Genomic DNA, 21579 nt, shown 5'->3' with positions numbered 1-21579 from the left:
TGTGTTGACAGTCATCGCTGCAATGATTCTATGTAATTATCTGTAGTATCATTTAGCAATTTGGTGGAATTAAGTTTATATTGCCAAAGTGGGTTTTTTTTTCTTCCAAAAATGTGACTAAAGAGCAGCTTTCTGATCAGAAAGAGAAATAAAACTATGTACTTCAAAATTGTTCATAACTGCAACACGTTCACGGAGAAATGGCTACCATTACAATTTATTGAGATATCAAAAGCAACAACATTGGTAAGGTAAATAGTCAAAGCCATGGTATATACAATAACAGTATTAGAGCGCTGAAAAAATAAGAGCCAATCCCAATTCTGTAAACGAGGCAAAGAAAAGATAATTTGGACCCACCGTCGTGACTCTGTTTTTGCTAAATAACTGTTTACATGTATGTAAATAGCGCTCTATTGTCTTCGTTAAATTTTGCGATATACATGTAACAAGCAACTGTATAACACATTTAAAGCGGAGATATTCACAAATAGTTATCTTCGTGGAAACGCAAAACATGGCTGGTGAACGTTTAGGTTAAATTCTAAGTGGCAATTTCATTGAATGTCGATGGCATGTAAAATGCCATGGAACAGTTCAGCAAATCTTACCATCAACATTTCATCGAAACGTGCTCCATTTATGAAATCGCTGTAAACCTACTCAGAATAGTGATTAATTGATTTCATATTGTTTAACGTCCCTCTTGAGAATTTTTCACTCATATGAAGGCGTCACCATTGCCGGTGAAGGGCTGCAAGATTTAGGCCTATGCTCGGCGCTTACGGCCTTTGAGCAGGGAGGGATCTTTATCGTGCCACACCTGCTGTTGACATGGGGCCTCGGTTTTTGCGGTCTAAATCGAAGGACTGTCCCAATTAGTCTTTAGCTTCTTACGACAAGCAAGGGGTCTTAAGGAACTATTCTAACCCGGAAAGGAATTTCATTAATTCGTACTACATTACTTTGAGATTTAGCCTCAACCATTTAGTCACTTCCTACCCAGAATATCATTCCTGATGATAACCATTAAATGAAACGTCTATTGCGGCTTAGATCGCATCTAAAACACAATTTAGACCTTTTGTTTCTCCGTTAACAAACATTTACATGTATAATATACAGCGGAACTCTGCACGAAGTGGTGCATTATTAAGTTGTTTTAAGTTGCCATAGCAATCGAATCCCTTGTTGGTATATGTACATGTGTTATCATACTGTAAGTTTTATACTTGGACAGTCTTCTTTTTTTTTAAATCAAAATTTCTACTCGAACGTAAAATGCCATCGACATTAATTTAGGTTTGGGTTAGTGGCACCAACGTGATTAGAGAATAGATAAGGGGCGCCAACCTTGACTAGGAGGTGTGTAAGTGGCGCTAAACTTGATTAGGAGATGTGTAAGTGGCGCTAACTTTGACTAGGGTGTGTGTAAGTGACGCTAACCTTCACTAGGGGGTGTAAATGGCACTAACCTTCACTAGGGGGTGTGTATGTGGCGCTAAACTTGACTAGGGTGTGTGTAAGTGGCGCTAACCTTCACTAGGGGGTGTGTATGTGGTGCTAACCTTGACTAGGGGGTGTGTAAGTGGCGCTAACCTTGACTAGGGGGTGTGTATGTGGTGCTAACCTTGACTAGGGGGGTGTAAGTGGCGCTAACCTTGACTAGGGAGGTGGAAGTGGCGCTAACCTTCACTAGGGGGGGGGGGTGTAAGTGGTGCTAACCTTGACTAGGGGGTGTGTAAGTGGCGCTAACCTTGACTAGGGAGTGTGTATGTGGTGCTAACCTCGACTAGGGGGGTGTAAGTGGCGCTAACCTTGACTAGGGTGTGTGTAAGTGGATGGATGTCACCTCTAAGGAACAGGTATCACATAAGGAATTGTTGTGACTTGGTCAGGAAGGATGCTGACGTGTATGTACAAGTCCACCAGTTTGAGTTTCAGTTATTCAATGTCAATCAATGGTGCTGGGAGGTTCTTTCAACAAAACATACATTGCTCGGCTTTAATGAACCAATTAACAATAATCTGACAAAAATATAAATGCGACTAGAATGGAAATGTACATGAAGAACTACTTATTTTTGAGGTAATGAAGAACTACTTATTTTTGAGGTAATGAAGCGTATTTTGTTGTGTTTTAGGGTGACCAACACCTGGAAGACAAACGACCAAAGTATATGGACACCAGGGACCTCGACAGATTCCAAAGAATTATATACCTGGCTTTAAAAGGGGTGAGTGAGAGAGAGAGAGAGAGAGAGAGAGAGAGAGAGAGAGAGAGAGAGAGAGAGAGAGAGAGAGAGAGAGAGAGAAAGACAAAAAGAGACAGACGGAGAGAGAGAAATCGTATTGTTACATGTACGATATTCGTATATCAGATCGAATCGAATTGATGCGGAACACTTCATTTTTAAGAAATATATAAAAATGCCTGAATTCTTATTTGAAGCAATATACACATCCCGTCATGAAAATCGAGTTACTCATGATTACCAGTAAGTCACATTTTTCAACTTTCTGGTGCTGTACTGAAGTAGAAAGGTGAAAAGCCAGAGCAAAAGTCCTGCGTTTTAAGCATCTTTAGATGGACAGAAACATATCATAAAACATTTCCCTTTTTAGAAAATTTCTCATTCCTTATCCTGCTATTAACGGTGTGTCTTTGTTATAAAACTAAACAGAGTGTAAAATAATCATTTAAAGTATTAAAAGGAACACATTGATGCACTTGAATATTTCATTAATCTCTGGGGAGAGATGTAAATTAATGATAAAGTTGCTTTAGGACAATTGTACTCCCATGTAGATGGAACGAGACCCGCTACGTCATTACCAACTGTTAGTCACTGTTTTCAGAAGAATTAGACGGGAATTTTGTCACACTGTTCTTTGATCAGACAACCATATACACACACGTACGAATAGTTACGATACATCATGAGATGAAATGGAGATGTACCTGAGGGTGGAGACATGACAGATGGCTTCCAGTCTGGATAAAGACCTGTTGCATTATGTATATGACCTTTCCTTTTGCATTATTCTCAATCTATCTGACGATCCAAATCGAGTATTTGATTTAAGAAAATCGGCATGATACAACTTATAATTTGCGAGAACACACAAACATACAAATGCACACATATAGGCAGACACACACACATACACACACAAGTGCATGAAGAACATGTATATTGCTTACATGATTTTCCCACGTTTTCACGTACATGCTATGTCTTACATAGTCATGACTTTTGACAATAAATTGGAAAAACAATAACTTGAGACCGACATAGCAGACAATAGCGTTTTTAAAATATTCAAGGAGAACGATCGGATCCATACCAATATAAAATGACTAGGTCTGGGAGGCTAAATTTCTTCTGTATCATAATAGTAAAGAAATTAAAGCAAATCAAAGATGTTTAAAACAGTAGACTCCGCTTCTACACCATGACGGGGTCCACGAAATAACAGTGTCCACCATCCTCACACCAGTTCTAATTGCTGGTTTAAGATCTGTCAAATCGCCATCCATATCTCCTGAAACTTTAACAGATATATTGGTAACAAAAGATTCGTGCGTGTACGTGGTGATTTATTCTGCTCACTCAGTCCCACCATCACACAGCCTACCGGAAGTCACACCATCACACAGCCCACCGGAAGTCACACCATCACACAGCCTACCGGAGTTTACTGATGGATTGATAATACTATAAGACGGTCCTTTGAAATTACCTCGAAGTAAAACATACTTTAATCCACTAGCCTTTGACAATATACATGATAAATCAATTCAACAGCAGAGCAAGACCTTTTGCATACAAATGATGATTTAAAATCAACAAATAGTTTGCAAAATTTATACTGCACTTTGTTTAACAGTGATGACACAAGAGATTAAAATTCCAATAGCATGTTGTAAAGATGGTAAACACGTGGCTTTGAAAAACGTTGATGAAAGCTGGGGTTACATAGAGATATGTGTCGACTGCATTTTCTATGAAAGGGTTTGGGTTTATGGAAATAGAATAACAAATACCGGGTGTTTAAACCGCAGACTGTTTACTTAACACAGAGCGCAAAGATATTAATTAACGTGATTGGCAAAAATTAGGAATGAAAACATAAGCATTCGAATAAAATAGATTGAGGAAGTATAGGAGTCTATGGGAAATGAATTGGTACTTTTTCCCCTTTATATTTCATGAATCTCTCATAACATAAGCATTCGAATAAAATAGATTGAGAAAGTATAGGAGTCTATGGGAAATGAATTGGTACTTTTTCCCCTTTATATTTCATGAATCTCTCCAGTTCCGGTATGATTATGCCGCCTTAAAAGAAGAGGGGCATACTGCTTTGCACCTGTCGGTCGGTCGGCATGTCAGTCGGTCGGTCGGTAGACCACATGCTGTTCGCTCAATATCTTGAGAACCATTCACTTGATCACAATAATATTTCATATGTGGGTTGGTTATGAGTAAAAGAGGACCACTATCGCTTTGAAGTCAAAAGGTCAAGGGTTAATCCACCCTGGACGTATATAGACACTGTCCGCTCAATATCTTGAGAACCCTTTGTTTGACAGACATCAAACATGGTACACTGGTACATCCTAAAAAGTAGATGACCCCTATTGATTTAATGTCTAGAGAACCCTTTGCTTTACAGACATTAAACTTTGTACACTGGTATATCTTCAGGAGAAAATGAGCCCCTATTGATTTTGAGGTCACATGGTCAAAGGTCAATGGTCAAACTGGACATAGGAATATACTGTCCGCTCAATATTTTGAGAACCCTTTGTTTGACATACATCAAACTTGGTACACTGGTACATCTTTAGGAGAAGATAACCCCTATTGATTTTGAGGTCACATGGTTAAAGGTAAATGGTCAAACTGGACATTGAAATATACGGTACATCTTAAGGAGTAAATGCCCCTATTGATTTGATTTTGAAGTCACCTGGTCAAGGGTTAAACTGAACATAGTAATATATTGTCTCCCATATTTTAAGAATTAGTTGCTTGATTAATATGAAACTTGGTACACTGGTACAAAATAAGGAGTAGATGACCCCTCTTGATTTTTAGGTCACATGGTCAATCCAATCTGGACATAGGAAGATATCCTCTGCTCAATATTTTGAAATGGTTTGGCACCACTATCAATTAAATGATGCATGTACATGTATTTTTGCCAAAGATAAAGGAATGTCGTTACTTCGTACGACATTACTATGAGATTTAGCCTCTGCTTTTATAAATTCATTTTGTGGTTCTCAAACATGTTATCTACGAAGTAAAATAAGTAGAGGATATTCGATGATTTTGTTGATGGATATAGAATTTATTTCACGAATATATTTTTACGAGTGCGAAGCACAAGTGAAAATAGATATTTCTTCAAAAGTCCTGTCTCATGAGTGAAATAAATTTAGATCCAACAACAAAAACATGGAATTTATTGACTTCGGTTTTTCTTTAAGCACTTTTATTGACGTTCAAAACAATATAGCGCAGAAAATATTTTACTTCAAGAAATAAGCAAAATACATAAAAATCAAAACATTTGAACAATATTAAAGACAACTTCAATTTTATTTTGAGTATTCAAGTAAAAAACATGAAAAAATAATTAATTATATATATAACGTAAAATGAAGGTGATTTTGTGTATCGCGGATGAATATTGCGGCAAGTAGTTCCGGTTGTTATTTTAACAATGCTTTAATACATTTGCTTATAACTGTAAAAAAAAATATAAATTTTATTCAATGGATGATACATTGTTTGAAGAAGCTGGTGTCCGAGAAAGTTTGTTTTATGCAATAATATCAGGAAGAGATCTGCATTTTGTAAAATCAAAAGGCTTATGAACAAGGGAAGCATAAATTAGAAAGAGAACGGGAGGACATACTCAGAATCCACCGTTTGATATACTACATACAAATACACAATATCCACATGTATACATAGATTTGTCTTTAGAGCAAAAAACACTGAAACATGTATTTATGCCCAAACGCGGATCCAGCGCCGACGACCCCACCCCTCGTTAAGTGTGTTTCCCCAGACCTCTGACCTGTGAGACTGTAACCCTCCGTTCTGAAATTTATGGATCGGAAACTAATTGCACATGTTATTTAATCGGATATGTACTTTGTGCTTACTCACCCCCCCCCCCCATTCCAATTTTTAAAAAAAAATTGTATAAGTCAAGCCCAAAGCCTACATCAAAGGGGAGGCGAATTTTATTTATATGTGGTAACTTTCACAGGGGCCTAAGATACCATTTTTAATAATTATAATTAAAAGAGTTCGGTTGTACAATCTGTTTCGTTTCGTTTCGGTGGGTTTCGTTTCGGTAGATTTCGTTTCGTTTCGATTTCGTTTCGCACTTTACAGGTACCCGAGAAAATATGTGTTGGGTTTTTTTGTGTCTGATTCCCATGCATGGTTCGTCGTTCATCCATCTGCCTGGTGTCTATAAGCAAATACATTGACATCTAATTCTATTTATAGGATTTTAATCTAGATATACAAAGCTACCGCTGTTATTACTATATTTCACTAGTGTTTGTTTCTCCAATGCATTAAACACCGAACCAGTAGAGCTACAGGTTTGACAGGGACTCTTGGTTTAAAAAATGTGTCGATGACTTCTATAAATTTTGTTTATTTTTTTTTTTTTTTTTTTTTTTTTTTTTTTTTTGGTTGCTTTTTTCGACATTGAATAATGTTATGTCTTCAGCTCCATTTCTCTGGACAATGCATGAAGACTTGCACATTTTTTGCAGCGCAGATATTACGATATTCTATTCAAAATTCAAATCATACCCTTTATTGTTACAAAACAAACATGCGCACGATCGATTTCAGCAATCAATTTCAAACTTACTCACTACTTGCTTTAAAATGAATTCTTGTATAATTTTCAATTACATGCACTTTAAATCGGCACTGTAAATAAGATTCTATTCATTTCAAACTCAATCTATCATTCCCGTTGAGAATATATTGAATCCACAGCATTGATACTGAGTTCAGATTTATAATTTGTAGAATTGATTTGCTGTCTAGTAAAACTAATAGTTTTCTGTAAAAATGAAAGGCAGATAAAGATAATTTTCGTAGGCATCAAAATGTTACTTGCATTTGTACTTTCTACCTACGTCCAAGAATAAAACAATCAATTTAGACACAAAAGACTCTCAATACTTTGCAAACTAATCTTCCATTTAAAGGAGGGGGGTCAACTTAACAGTTCATGATAGCCATTATTCAGCACTGTTATTAAACAGTCGAGTGACCTCACTAAGTATCTCCGTCGTTAAACCGAACTATCGCCCAATTAGAACACACACTGTGAAGTTTCATGACAGTTACTGCACATGAAAGGTCTCTGGAATCCGGAAATCCTACTAGGTTTAGGTCTGAAATTCTGTCTTCTTTAAAATCAAAAGCATGAAGGTTTTTTTCTTTAGTTTTGTAAATAAAGTGATAAGAATTGGTACGTTGTATTATAGAAGGTCATGAAGTTAAGGAGGATTAAAGCATTGTCAAAATGGCCGACTTCATTTCGAAACATGAAAAATATGAATATCAGTGATACAATGCACATTTATTTTTGATCTAATTGCCCCGCCTAGTAGCTCAGTATGTTGACGGTTCAGCTTCTGATCTATAAATCGTCAGTTCGAGTCTAGCAGGGTTTATTCTTTTTCCCCCATCACTTTCTATCAAAACTGCATTTTAAAAATCTACATGCCTTCAAGGATCTGTTTTTTTTAATGTAATCTTGTCCAACCTGAAACATATATACTTGAAAAAGAAATAAATTTCACTTTTGAAAAGATTTAATAGCATGTACATGAACTTTGACGCTTCATGCCTGCAAACTTACATGTAGTGTTAGCATTTCATGAAAGGTATGCAGGTGTGAACCGTTGCAGTACATACTCTCATGTATTTTCAAAAATAAAAATCGATTCTAATATTTACATTCCACATTCATTTCTGTCTGAATTCCCAGCCATTGCAGTAGACGTACTATATTTATCAAATAGACCTGTATTCATACGCGCATTGTTTGCAGCTAGGTTGCGTTCATAAGAAAATGTCCATCGTTACAAATCAAAGGCAAATACATTGAAAGAGCAGATATAAACATTCGTAAAGATCGAAAATAGCCTCCACTGCCTCGGTTTCACCGGAGTTACCCGCAATTTTTACAACAATGAATTAGAGATATAACACACTGTCCTTCCAATCAATAATTCTACATCCCTATACAATGTTGTTCTAAAATTTGTCACAGGAAAACAATTGTTTCAATGAACCCTAGTGACAGAGATCTTATTTTTCTCGTTTGAATTCTGTCACTTCAATATCTTATATATTGTAGTCGATGGCAACCAAAGATAGAGGAATTTTCCACATGTTTATCTTTAAAGGACTCGATAAGATACAAAAAATCCCCGGCACGAGGTATATTACGATTAGACCCATATTATTAGGGTTCCTTAATGGAATCATCCCACCTTAGCTTAAATCAATTTATAATTTTCCAACTCCTTTGCAATAGTAGTCTTAAAAATACGGTATTCTTTAATACCCCTAAAACAAATGAATAAGACAAGAATTTTGTTTGACATCATAGTGTGATTTTTTTCGTCAATGAACATATCTTGGTACTCGAACCAGAACTAATTGGTGGAACATTTGTAGATGATTTGTAGAAAATGACAACCAACCATATGAGAAAATGTTAATCCAGTATTGAACAACATTGATATTTGCTTCCATTTATATGAAATTCAACATGACTTTCGTCCCGAGGGGATCCGGGTTAGAATAGGTCTTCAGTACCCCTTGCTTGTCGTAGGAGCCGACTAAATGGGGTGGTCTTTCGGATGAGACCGCAAAAACCGAGATCCCGTGTCACAGCAGGTGTGGCACAATAAAGATCCCTCCCTACTCAAAAGTTGTAAGCGCCGAGCATAGCCTAAATTTAGCAGCCCTTCACCGGCAGTGGTGACGTCTCCATATGAGTGAAAGGTTCTCGATATAGACGTTAAACAATATTCAATCAAGATGACTTTCGTGGGGGTGGGGATACAATTAATAACAAATCTATCAACAGTATAAATATTCATTAAAAAGGAATCCAAAATTGAAAATACATACAGAAAGTGAAAAAAATGATTTAACAACATATATAATTGTAGTACGTTTTAACGGGAAACTGCGCATCGAAATACAGCGAAGCTTGGTAGCATGACAAATTCGATTGACAGATATAACGTCATATCCGGTAACACCGCGGACTAGACTGCCCGGAAGTCCTATTGGGAATAAGGAGAGCCTAATAATCACTACCACTGAAATCTGATAGAGTGGTAAAACATGATAATGAATTAATTCTGTGTTGGTCTCAGGTGAAATGTCATTAATCGCTGTTTGACAGTCCTGGCCACTTAAAAGGGTGCTTGTCTAGTGCAAATAACTGGATGTTCTACCGCATTAGCTGATGATATGACCGGCATTAAAATAGTTAAACAATGGTATATCGAACGCCTACACAATTATGTTCACGGGGGTCAATGAATGAAAGCGTTTAAGATCGTACTACGTGTTCGTTTAAAGTATGTTATACAGCGCCACCTGGTGTTTATTCTTGATTGAAATATTAACACTGCGCACTTTCAGTCAATGTAGTGTTGAAGAACTTGTATGATAAGCTACATATTAAACTGAAGCAAACGTGGAAATGATATAACAATTACAGTATTGATAAAAAAAAAATGTATATGTATGTAAATTCTTTAACAGTTTTGAAAATGAAATCTTCAAAGTATTGACTTTAATTTAAACAATATTTCATTCACAAAATGAATGGGATTGGGCAGCAGGCACAGTCTATTTTAGTCATCTCCCTAAAGTATTAGTTGAAGGTCGTATCTTATAGCTGACGCATGCAATAACATTAGTCGGTACTTTAGCAAAATTGTCATAATTGTGTTTTGGACTTATTGGTCAGTCAGAACAACACCTGGCCGGACTACGTTCTGAAGAGTTTGCTCTGGACAACAGTTCTTTGGGTTGAAGTGAAAGTTAACTATAGAACCTTTCCGATTTCTTCTTTTATGAAGCAGTTGGCATGCACTGTTGTGGTTACTAGGGGAAAATAAATTTTCAAACTGTTTAGTACGCATGTTCAGGTGAACCCTACACAGTGAGATGAATATAATACAATTCATACCAATGAATCATTTATTATTTCCTTTAAAGGTGCATTCTAAAATTAAAACAATGTATCATTATATTGGCATTTTCTGGTATCGATTTCAATTCTGTATATTGAATAATTGAAGTTTAACAACTATATTGTCATCTGAAATGTGGAAATAGGTCCAAATACGCATGCTATGTTTTAAACCTTTAGCGTTAAATGGTCATTATTTCATATTATACATTTTGCGAACGGGTAGTAACTTTTAGATAGAATATTTTGCAAAGAAATCACACAGAATATACTAGTATACGAAATACAATTAAAAATATACGACAAGATACAACAGAATTTATCAGTAGAAAGAAAGTTACTTCCTCATCTTTTGTAATAACGAATTCACAGCATGATAATTATCTGGACCTAAATGTGCGATCCATTCAAACGTTCAAACTTCGATTCAGCCCCCTTTTACCCTGTCCCAACCGGTCATTTCATATGCACACTTAGACACAAACACTCTCTGTCATATTGATGACGACAGGAATGCTTAATCAAATACACAACAATCATTCTAAACTGCATAACTTCAGCTTTATAACACTCACGATAAAGGCTTGTAGGCATACTCTGTTTCTAAGTCACTGTTTTGCAGCGAGTCATTGCTGCTTCATCCTAAATGCATATACATTGATTGATTGAATATTGTTTAACATCCCTCTCAAGACTTTTTCACTCATATGGAGACGTCACCACTGCCGGTGAAGGGCTGCAAAATTTAGGTCTATGCTCGGCGCTTACGGCCTTGGAGCAGGGAGGGTTCTTTATCGTGCCACACCTGCTGTGACACGGGGCCTCGGTTTTTGCGGTCCTCCCCATTTAGTCGTCTCTTACAACAAGCAAGGGGTACTGAGGACCTATTTTAACCGGATCCCCACGGGCATATATAGGTACAAGTACTATATGTGAATACTAGTTTTAAGAAAACTTCACTAGGCTAGGAAGTGGGCGGTTCGTGATCAAATCTAAAGAGCAACATTTTGAGCTTTACATGATTTATTCAGATGACCAGTTTTTAATTGGTCATTTATTTTTTATATAAACTTCGAATGGTTCATCATCATGTCTAAATTTGCTAACAACAAAAATTTTAAATGCACTTGTAGTCAAATTGACAAAATCCACGAACAATGAACCATATGTAATTTGCGATTTTATAATGACAAACATTTTATGATAGTGCCAGAACAGTACTAAACTCCATTTATACATCCTTAACGCAGGAGCGGCCGATTTACTTGTGGTTGTGTAAGAAAGTGCGCAATGGGAAATCATTTTTTATAGTTTCGTTAGAATAATTCCTTATCGATAACATGCATCAAAGTTCTTAATAAAAGCTTTTCTAAAACTATATAAATAAAAGTCTTGATTTCTGTAATCAATACGTTTCATTTTTATTCCTTATTAGATAAATACTATGAATTTAGGATTTATACGACGTTTTTACAACGACTACTCCCCGGAAATGGCAATGTAATGAAATACAGAAGCAACCTACCATGAGATTCCAAATATTAATTAAATAAAGGAATTGATAAAAACAATTAATTTGGTTTGAATATGTTACAGCTGCAGATATACATGTATATTTTGGTGACGTGCAAATCAGAATTGCAGACATGCACAGTATTGTCAGTCCAGAAAATAATACCGCCATCATCATGTGACCTAGATACGGTCGTATCATTGCATTCTATTTATAATCTTTAAGACACATTAAGAACATTTCTGAAGCATGTTTGGTTTCTGCAATACATGTATATTGAAACTCAAAATCTTGTATTATTCATGTTCGCCTCATTTGCATACCATAATGCTGGTACTTCAACATTTTATAAATGAATTTAGCTTCTTCAATGCAAATTGCCATATGAGCATGGGCGAATTAAGGATTTCAATTTAGAGGGCGAGGGGAAAATATGAGAGACAAGGGGCCTGTTGGTCGCTTTTAGGTCCCTATTTCGCCCTGACGGGGGCCCAAGGAGCAAAGCCCGGAACGTCCCGTGTTTAAACGTATTTTGATAATGAAATCTGGCGTAAAATTAATAGAATTAAGTACACATGCTGCAATCTAATTTTGGGAATAAATAATGGTTCGGTTTTTTAACTTCCCCCGTCATGTTGGATAGCGTTGTTGGTTCCCTTTGTCTAGCATCGACTTGGGTGACGTCCGATTTTTTTGTTTCCTCTGATTTTTTTGTTGTTGTTTCCCCTGTACGTCCTCTATAAACATATATACATGATGCTGCAATTGTGAGTTGCTCCAATTTTGACCGAACACATCCATTATTGAAACCTAAAATATAAAAAAATATGGATATTTTATGCATCTATATTTTTTAAAATTCTTGATTACTTTTCCATTGATGATAGTACATACACTTTCTTTAAACTGATTATTCATTTTAAATTGATTTTTGATTTTGTTTCCAATTTTAAATATCATATTTCAGATTACAATTTCCGCGTGTTCCTTAGGAACTAGTGTAGAATATTTAAAATTCTAGCGGCCGGGTTGATGCTTTTGCATTAAAATTATCTTGTCACACTATCTGAATTATTTGCTGATACCCGGCATAGGATAAATGAGATTCTATCCCCGCTACAGGACCATTCAACTTACATGAGGTCACTTTTGAATTAAAAAAGAAGAAAAAGTGAAAATGTAGATCAAAAGTGAGCTCATTTAAGTTTTACGGCACCGACGCTTGGCCTTTCAATGTGTCATCTTCCTTTCCTAATAAACATGATCTTTAATGAATTCTTAACTTTTTACAGTTAGTTGAAGAAGGAAAATTGAACCCTGACGTAATGGCCACACCAACAGAGAGTTACTCAGACGACGAAAACGAGAAGGAAAGTAAAGACAAAATATCGACGGACAAACGCGGACATCTCCGGATCTGTGTTCGCCGCTCAGGATCCCGATATGTTCCTTATCCCTGTTTCAGAGGTGGGTGAAAACATATCAACTATTTAATTTCAACTGAAGTAATCAATGAATTAACAAAAAAATAACCCCCTTTCTGGTTAAGTGAATGTCCATCACGTGACTTCACCGCGGATGTCTGATGTCAACCTTAATCCAACATTAATATTACATCCTCGAAGCTGAAAACAGATTTAAAATATTATCATTTTAATGTAATTACATGTAGCAATACTTTCTCAAAGGTGAAGTATCATGACCATTCTGATATAGCTACACCTTTCAGTATTTCATTTGACTTTCCTCGTCTACTTCATTGATTTTTGTTCAATAACAGACGTCAGGAAAATTGTCATTTTTACGAGTCGATTTCGTTATCATTGTGTAGTAGACCAAATCATATTCCAAGTTTATAAGAATGTTACAAGGTTAATGAAAATTCCAAATTTACTCATGCTTGGCCAAAAATCATCAAATCTTAAGCATTTGTTACTTCAGAAAATATGGAATTCACTTTTGTATACTTTTAAACTTACAATATTTTGTACATTTTATCAGTAACAAATTTATTATAAGTATGGTACATAGGCAAACGTTTGTTCCATGTTTTTCAAAGCAAACTGTATGTAAACTTTCAAAAAGAAAACACGTCATTTTCTTTGGATACCTCAAATTTCTTGAAATATGTGACAATCTTGTGACTTTAGTTGCTTAAATTCATGATCATGAATATATAGTTTTACTAAGGCATCATCTTTATATAAGTTTTTATTAGGTTTCATGGTTTTAAATCTGTTTTGAAATTTAAGTAAAAAATGATGGCTATATTAGGCGCTTATCTATTAAGTGTCCTTTCATCATGATTCCGGAGATTATAAGTTTAGTGGCAGTGCGTCCAGAGCATTCCGCATTCTTTGTATCAAATGGGGTGGAATTCATCCCATCGTCAACATCCCATATTTTCGTATCTGCTACATTTTTAATTCATAACGTTAAATCAATTAGTTTTGTGAGAAGTAGAATGACTGCTTATTATGGGCCAGTATTTTCTCCGCGATGAGAGACATAGAATGTTGGAACTTGCTTTATTTATAACTACACACAAGCATTTGGAGACTGGAGACCGTTCATTTGAAATTATGCAACATAATTGTTATGTACAACTTTAGCATAGTATACGCGTTGCGTCACTAAAACCTAATTAGATTTTAACGTGATTTGTTATTCTCTTTAATCAATATTAAAAAATAATGGATAGAAATGGATTTTGATGAAATTTCTGTACATTTTCGAAATGAAGAGATTAAAAATTTGTCTATACATGCATATACATGTACAGTTTGTTAGATAATAAATATTGGAGGTATGAATCTAACATAAGATGATGCCGTTGTGCTCATGGTCTCAAAGACGCGATTGTTAGATACAGGGGTCATAGTGGAGAGAAACAATCAAACACTCGTGGAGAGAAACAATCCTACATTCATATCACGAAATACAGGAAACCGGCATTATACATGTTCAGATTAATCGACAGACATACGATGTATCAAGAAACCCTCAAACATTTACATCAATTTTACTTGGCTTTTTTTCTAAAGAATGCTGCCTAATTCTCAGTGATGAATTTCAATAGAAATTCCTGCGCGCTAAACGTCTAGTTCATCCTCGAAATCCGTTAGTAATAGATAGAAAATTCATTTCTAATTCGATTTACAAATGCAGAAAATTATTGATATTCGCTGTAGATTTCAAAGCTCGGGAATCACTTGTCCGTGTTTGTCTGGTTTTGTCTATTATAATTTATATCGATTTCCATAACCCCTCGTCTTAATGGGCTTTCACTACCATTTCCGCCTTGTGTGCTTGTCAAAAGATATTGTTAAATTCATTATATATCACACCTGATCCATCCGTGCAGGTAATAAGGGATTTGTGTCGATAAACTTTTTGAAGCAGAAAATGACATTTTCAGAAAATTTAAGCAAATCAGTTATATATTAAGCCGGGGTGGACTGGCTATAAGGAAAGGGGGAAATGGTGGTGAAAATGGGAGGAAAGGAGGGAGAGAGGGGAGTGGGCCAAAATAGGTGGGGGGGACAAGTGAAGGAATGTCCATTTACAACAACTGTACTGATAATTACAGAGTACCGTATATACTCGCCTATAAGTCGGTTGTACAGTTTTTAGGTTATTTTGGAGGGAATTGCCATTGACCCATTTATAAGTCGGTCTAACTTTTTTCAAAAATCGGTTGATAATTTCAAATCAATGCTCTAATGTTTTTAGCTGTGTTTCACATGATATTTTGAGAAATGCGCCGATATTTGATATTTTTTTTTTATCAATTTCATATCAATACTCTTATGTATTTATCTGTGTTCCAATAATATTTTGGGATATGACATTAATATTTCATTTTTTATTTTCAACAAATTATAAGTCGGACATAGAGTTTTGGACCAAAAGTTAACTCCATATAATCCGACTTATAGGCGATTATATACGGTACCAAATTAAGAAAACCCGCTGTGCCCTCCATATAGATCTATCAATAACATGTCCTAAACGTGTACATATTATTGCATGTAGACGATGGAATGATGAATCTATCAATCTTTTTCAGGTTAAGATGTAAATCGGTGAGGAGGTTAAACCTGTTCAGAACATATCACCATTCCTGCTGTTTCATCATGCAGACGTTGACTCATATTATCTGCTTTGTTTAAATGATTTGCATTTGTGCTTACTTTTTCTGCCACACGACTGTACCCGTAGCGTATTTCTGTACAATGAATAAAATCCTGTAAGTGTTTCAATACCTTTTTCTGTTCCACAATGGTTGTTGTTCTTATATTTGAAAACAAAATGTCTATAAGCAAGAAATGGAAACAAAAAATGTTGTCAATATATGGAATAAATCATTTTGGAGCTCTAAATTAGTTAAGAAGACATACTATTATAAATGCTGTTACTACTGCATCTAGCCATATGGAAAAACTGAAAAAAAATGGCAGAAGAAACAGTATCAAAACCGTTCAGGGTTTCGCCACGTAAATCTATTCTCTAATTAGTAAATATGCCATGTTTTACCGAAATAATATACTTTTATGTCCATGCTTGTTTATACTTTCCTGTAGATGCTCTTTAGCCTAATTTTCAATTTTAAAACTTGTGTATCTCATTGATAATACATTTGAGTCTATTTTTTTCTATGTTTTATATCATCTTCAGACCTCAATCATGAGATTGTATATTATCTGTAGACTTAATAATTCAATAAAATTCTGATCTACTGTACACGAATGTTATTACATGGTATTTCTAAGGGAATTCTGAGCGAGAGTATTTCTAATCAGGAGGAAAATATAAAGTAGATATTTCTGTGAAGCTGTTCATGTAATGAAAGTCAGAGAAAGAGAGAGAAAGTGTGTGTGAGGGAGAGAGAAGGGTGGGGGAGTAATTAGTAATGAGCAGTAGTTTATATTTGTTTTCACTTCTGGTAATTTTACTGGATTAAAACTGAGAGGCAAATTGTGCAACCTTTGATGAGAATGGTTGCAGAGATCGTAAAATACTACAATGATGTCTTTAACCCATTCTTTTCCTCGTTCCGAGATTTGCTGGACACATATAGGCTTCTTCAAATCTAAGGTTGTCCTTCGAGATAAAACAATACAGGAATTGTATCTATAAAAGAAAGAAAAACATGTACACGTTATCAGGTGATATCTATAAAAGTGAGAAATACACGTGCACGTTATCAGATGATATCTATAAATAGAGAAATACACGTGCACGTTATCAGAAGGTATATATAAAGGTGAGAATACACGTGCACTTTATCAGAAGGTATCTATAAAGGTGAGAAATACACATGCATGTTATCATAAGGTATCTATAAAAGAGACAAATACATGTGCACGTTATCAGAAGATATCTATAAAATAGAGAAATACATGTGCACAATATCAGAAGATATCAATAAAAGAGGGAAATACACGTGCACGTTATCTGAAGATATCAATAAAAGAGAGAAATACACGTGCACGTTATCAGAAGGTATCTATCAAAGAAATAAGTACACGTTATCAGGGGATATCTATAAAAGAGAGAAATGCATGTACACGTTATCATATGTTTATAACACAGAGAGGTACATGTGCATGTTATCAGATGATATCTATAAAAGAGAGAAATACACGTGCACGTTATCAGAAAGTATTTCATTTCAAGACAAGAAACTGAAGCAGCTTGACGACACTGTGAAATCATCATGTTCGAGGCAGTCACCCGTATACCATAAAACACACATATAATGAACTCACACTTACAGCGAAGTCATTTTTCAAAATATATTATTAACTTATGGGATATTACGAATTACGTTTATAACGAATCAAAATGTTTGTCCCTAGCATATAAGCGTATTTTACTGTGGTACATACCGGGGCAACAATGAATTGCGCAGAAACCATTCAAAATGAAAATACATTTCTGTAAGTACTTTACATAATTACCGTCTCCTGGAATCAACGGCTGTTCAAACTTATCAATCAAATCTGTGCCTTTCAGATAGCAGCTGACAAAACACATTTTGTCATTTTGGACGCTACAAACGGACAAAAAATTAGAAGGCATATTAATATTATAAATAAATGATAGTCTTGAATATCAGAAATGCCATTATTGTATTTGTACTCGTCAGTCACGGAGAACTCTGTTCTTCAATATTCCCCTTGAAACCCCGGAGAGAATGACGGTATAGCGAAAACATAACTTTAGAATTATCTCTCCTTAAAATCAGTCCTTCCGAGGATCTGAATAAGCATCATGTTTGCTGTTCAGTAAAAGTCACGCGCCTTAGACACATTAAAAAGTCCTCGCACCAGCCTCGTCGGGAAGTGTATTAATAAAAGAGAGCCCTAGAATAAATTTCAAATACGAATGATGTGATATGAAAATATTTCTTAAACTTTGACAGCTTGTACGTCGACATTTGTTTTTCTTCTTTAAAAAATGCAAATAATATTTGTCCAGTAATCCATATATGCTCACCATTGCATGCATTTGTTTATTAATTCTCATTCCTCTTTTGTTTTGAAAAACAATATTGCACTTTATGTGAGCACTTTAGGTAACAAGATATATCCTTATTGAAATCTCGCGATAACCGAGACTTGTCATGTTGCGCAATGTCTTTGATTTTATACAGTAACGATGCTCTGGTTTGGACGAATTTCATTCCCATTCATTTAATCCTCAGTTTGTCTAAGATGATGCCATACATTACACCACTGGTGTTTCCTACAAAATGCATTAAAGTTTAAAATAAATCTTCACCTTTTCATATGCCATTGATATCAATATTCGGAAATAAAATACTGTATTAGCTGATTTCCAATGTTTCTAACAAACGTAATTGATGTTACTTGGATTTTTCTTCCTAATATTGTTTAAAGAATTAAGCGGGACGCTCGAGAATATTTCACTCATATCGAGACGTCACTATTGCCGGTGAAGGGCTGCATAATTTAGGCCTATGCTCGGCGCTTTCGGCCTTTGAGCAGGGAGGGATCTTTATCGTTCCACACCTGCTGTGACACGAGACCTCGGTTTTTGCGGTCTCATCCGAAGGACCGCCCCATTTAGTCGCTTCTTACGACGAACAAGGGGTACTGAAAACCAATTCTAACTTGGATCAACACGGTGGATAGATTGGGTGTATAGATTTTCATATCCCCCTCACTATCATGCAGTAGATGTATAATATACCAAGTATGACCCTGCCGTGGAGCCAGAACCTCTACCCCGGAGATCGTTAAATGTACAAGTTTGGTAGAGGCCTTCCTGCTCTACATCACTATGCATTCAGCTTTTCTAAAAGATACGCGGTTGTAGAGAAGGTTTTTGAAAATTGGTCAATTTTGGGCAGTTATTGCCCCGTCCCTAAGGCCCCGGGGAGTGCAGGATTTCTGAAATTTACAATTTATGTCCCCCTTGTCCAAAAGCTGCTTCATACTGAATTTGAAAAGAATTAGAATGGTAGTAACAACATTGTCTTTGTTTGTAAGGCTCATTATTACAACTGTATTTTAAACGAACTTGGCATTAATTCCACTTTTGGTAATCATACTTATACTCCAACTGCTCTTTCAAAAGATGAAATTCTTCAAAACCATGATTCAGTTTTAGACACATTTAATATTCCAGTCAATGGGTCGAATGAATATGAGTTACCGTACCTATACTGGATTCCTAAACTACATAAAAACCCTTACAAACAAAGATACATTGCTGGATCCAGTAAGTGCGCTACCAAGCCCCTATCTTTGCTCCTCACGAAAATGTTAACAGCTGTGAAGGAGAAACTTCAAACTTACTGTGCGACTACATATGCCAGAAGTGTTGTTAATTAAATGTGGATTCTAAAAAATTCTAAAGAACTTTTAGTAAACTTGAAATCGCAGAATTTTTCCCAAATCAATAACATTAAAACCTATGACTTTTCAACACTATACACGACCATTCCTCACGATAAATTAAAGACTAGACTTTTTGACATCATAGACAGTTGCTTCTTCAACAAAAACGGAAAACGGAAATATTCATATCTAGTGATCAGTCATTCAAAAACTTACTTTGTTAAACACCTCTCTGATTCCACGCACAAGTAATCTGAAGTTGAAATAAAAAATATGCTAGAGTTCCTCATTGACAATATCTTCATGGTCTTTGGTGATCAGGTCTTCCAACAGTCTGTTGGAATTCCCATGGGCACGAATTGTGCTCCTTTGTTAGCTGACCTGCTTTTATATTCATATGAAGCAGAATTTATTCAAAAACTTCTACGTGAGAAGAAAAATTCTCTCGCTGTGGCCTTCAATTCGACTTTTAGATATATCGATGACGTTTTGTCTATTAACAATGATAGACTTCATTCATATGTCGATTTGATATATCCCTGTGAGCTCGAAATAAAGGACACCACAGAGTCGTCCACTTCTGCTTTATACTTAGATATTTTATTGAAAGTAAACATTAACGGCAAACTGACAACTCAACTGTATGACAAACGGGATGATTTCAACTTCCCATATTTATGTAGCAATATTCCATTATCACTTGCATATAGTGTTTATATATCTCAACTGATTCGATATGCAAGAGCTTGGTCTGTGTATAGTCAGTTTTTAAATCGAGGTAAGCTACTGACAAACAAGTTGATGGTACAGGGATTTCAACAGTCTCGATTGAAGTCAGCATTTCGCAAATTTTATGGTCGTTACAACGATCTACTTCGTCAGTACAACCTATCATTGGGTCAAATGCTGTCTGACGTGTTTCATACCGATTGTTAAGCCGTTCTTGGCACACTGATTTTGACTGCGGATAACTCCGTTTACCTGATCAGGATATAGGGCTCACGGCGGGTGTGACCGGTCAACAGGGGATGCTTACTCCTCCTAGGCACCTGATCCCACCTTTGGTGTGTCCAGGGGTCTGTGTTTGCCTAACTATCTATTTTGTATTGCTTATAGGAGTTATGAGATTGATCACAGTTCGTTATCTTCACCTTACATAAATAAAAATGTTCAATCCTCAAAATCACTGACCATTTTGGTCTCATCCTGATCCTAAAATCCCTTACGCTATCTCTGTGATCATGAAATCTATAGTTTGATAGCTCTCTAAATATATATTTAGTATCAATAGCATTGAAGAAAATATTTTAAAATGTTTCATATATAAACACTATATACCAGGTGTGGTCCATCCCTGGGGTCAGAACCCCTACCCTGGGGATCATGAAATTGACAATTTTGGTTGAGGACTTCCTGCTCTACACCACTATGCATTTAAGTTTTTTTTTATTTTCTCTTTTATTTTTTTATTTTTTACACTAGATGAAACCCGGGAAATCAGAAATAAATGATATTGCATATAGAGGAAGGACTTTTTAATGTGTGTTTGATTTGTCACGCACATTAATTGAATAAACGATATCAATAATTCAAATGAATGTAAGACAAATATTTGAATAATTGCGAGCATTAGTTATGTTATATTTATTGATATCATATACAGTAAATAAAACTTAATTATTAGCAAGTCACCTGGAGCTCCAAATTATGTAACATAAATGATCTCTCTCCGTATTGAAAATTAGATAACGATTTCACTAATGCAACTGTAATCCGTCATGCCGATAGTTGACCAAAGACAAAATGAAAATGAACGGTCATTCATAATTTCAATATTTGAAACTCAGTATTGCGAATGTGTTTATCGTGGTAATTTTCGTCCTGTACGGCAATTTAAGGACAAAATTATGAATGCACATC

General features: G+C 35.6%; 1 protein-coding gene across 1 annotated transcript in view; it reads left to right on the top strand.

The window, feature by feature from the left end:
• LOC125665991 (uncharacterized) overlaps window positions 1-16534 on the top strand; it is a 34689-nt gene extending 18155 nt beyond the window's left edge. Inside the window, exons 3-5 of the mRNA XM_048899041.2 lie at window positions 2145-2237; window positions 13084-13258; window positions 15861-16534. Of these exons, the coding sequence (XP_048754998.1) occupies window positions 2145-2237; window positions 13084-13258; window positions 15861-15865 (273 nt within the window). The 3' untranslated portion in view covers window positions 15866-16534. The remainder of the gene's footprint in view (window positions 1-2144; window positions 2238-13083; window positions 13259-15860) is intronic.
• The last annotated feature ends 5045 nt before the right edge of the window (window positions 16535-21579 follow it).

This window comes from Ostrea edulis, chromosome 10 (genome assembly GCF_947568905.1).
Source record: "Ostrea edulis chromosome 10, xbOstEdul1.1, whole genome shotgun sequence".
In the NCBI taxonomy this organism is placed as follows: Eukaryota; Metazoa; Mollusca; class Bivalvia; order Ostreida; family Ostreidae; genus Ostrea; species Ostrea edulis.
The sequence above is the reverse complement of the archived record's forward strand: the minus strand, read 5'-3'. Positions and strand labels throughout refer to the sequence as shown.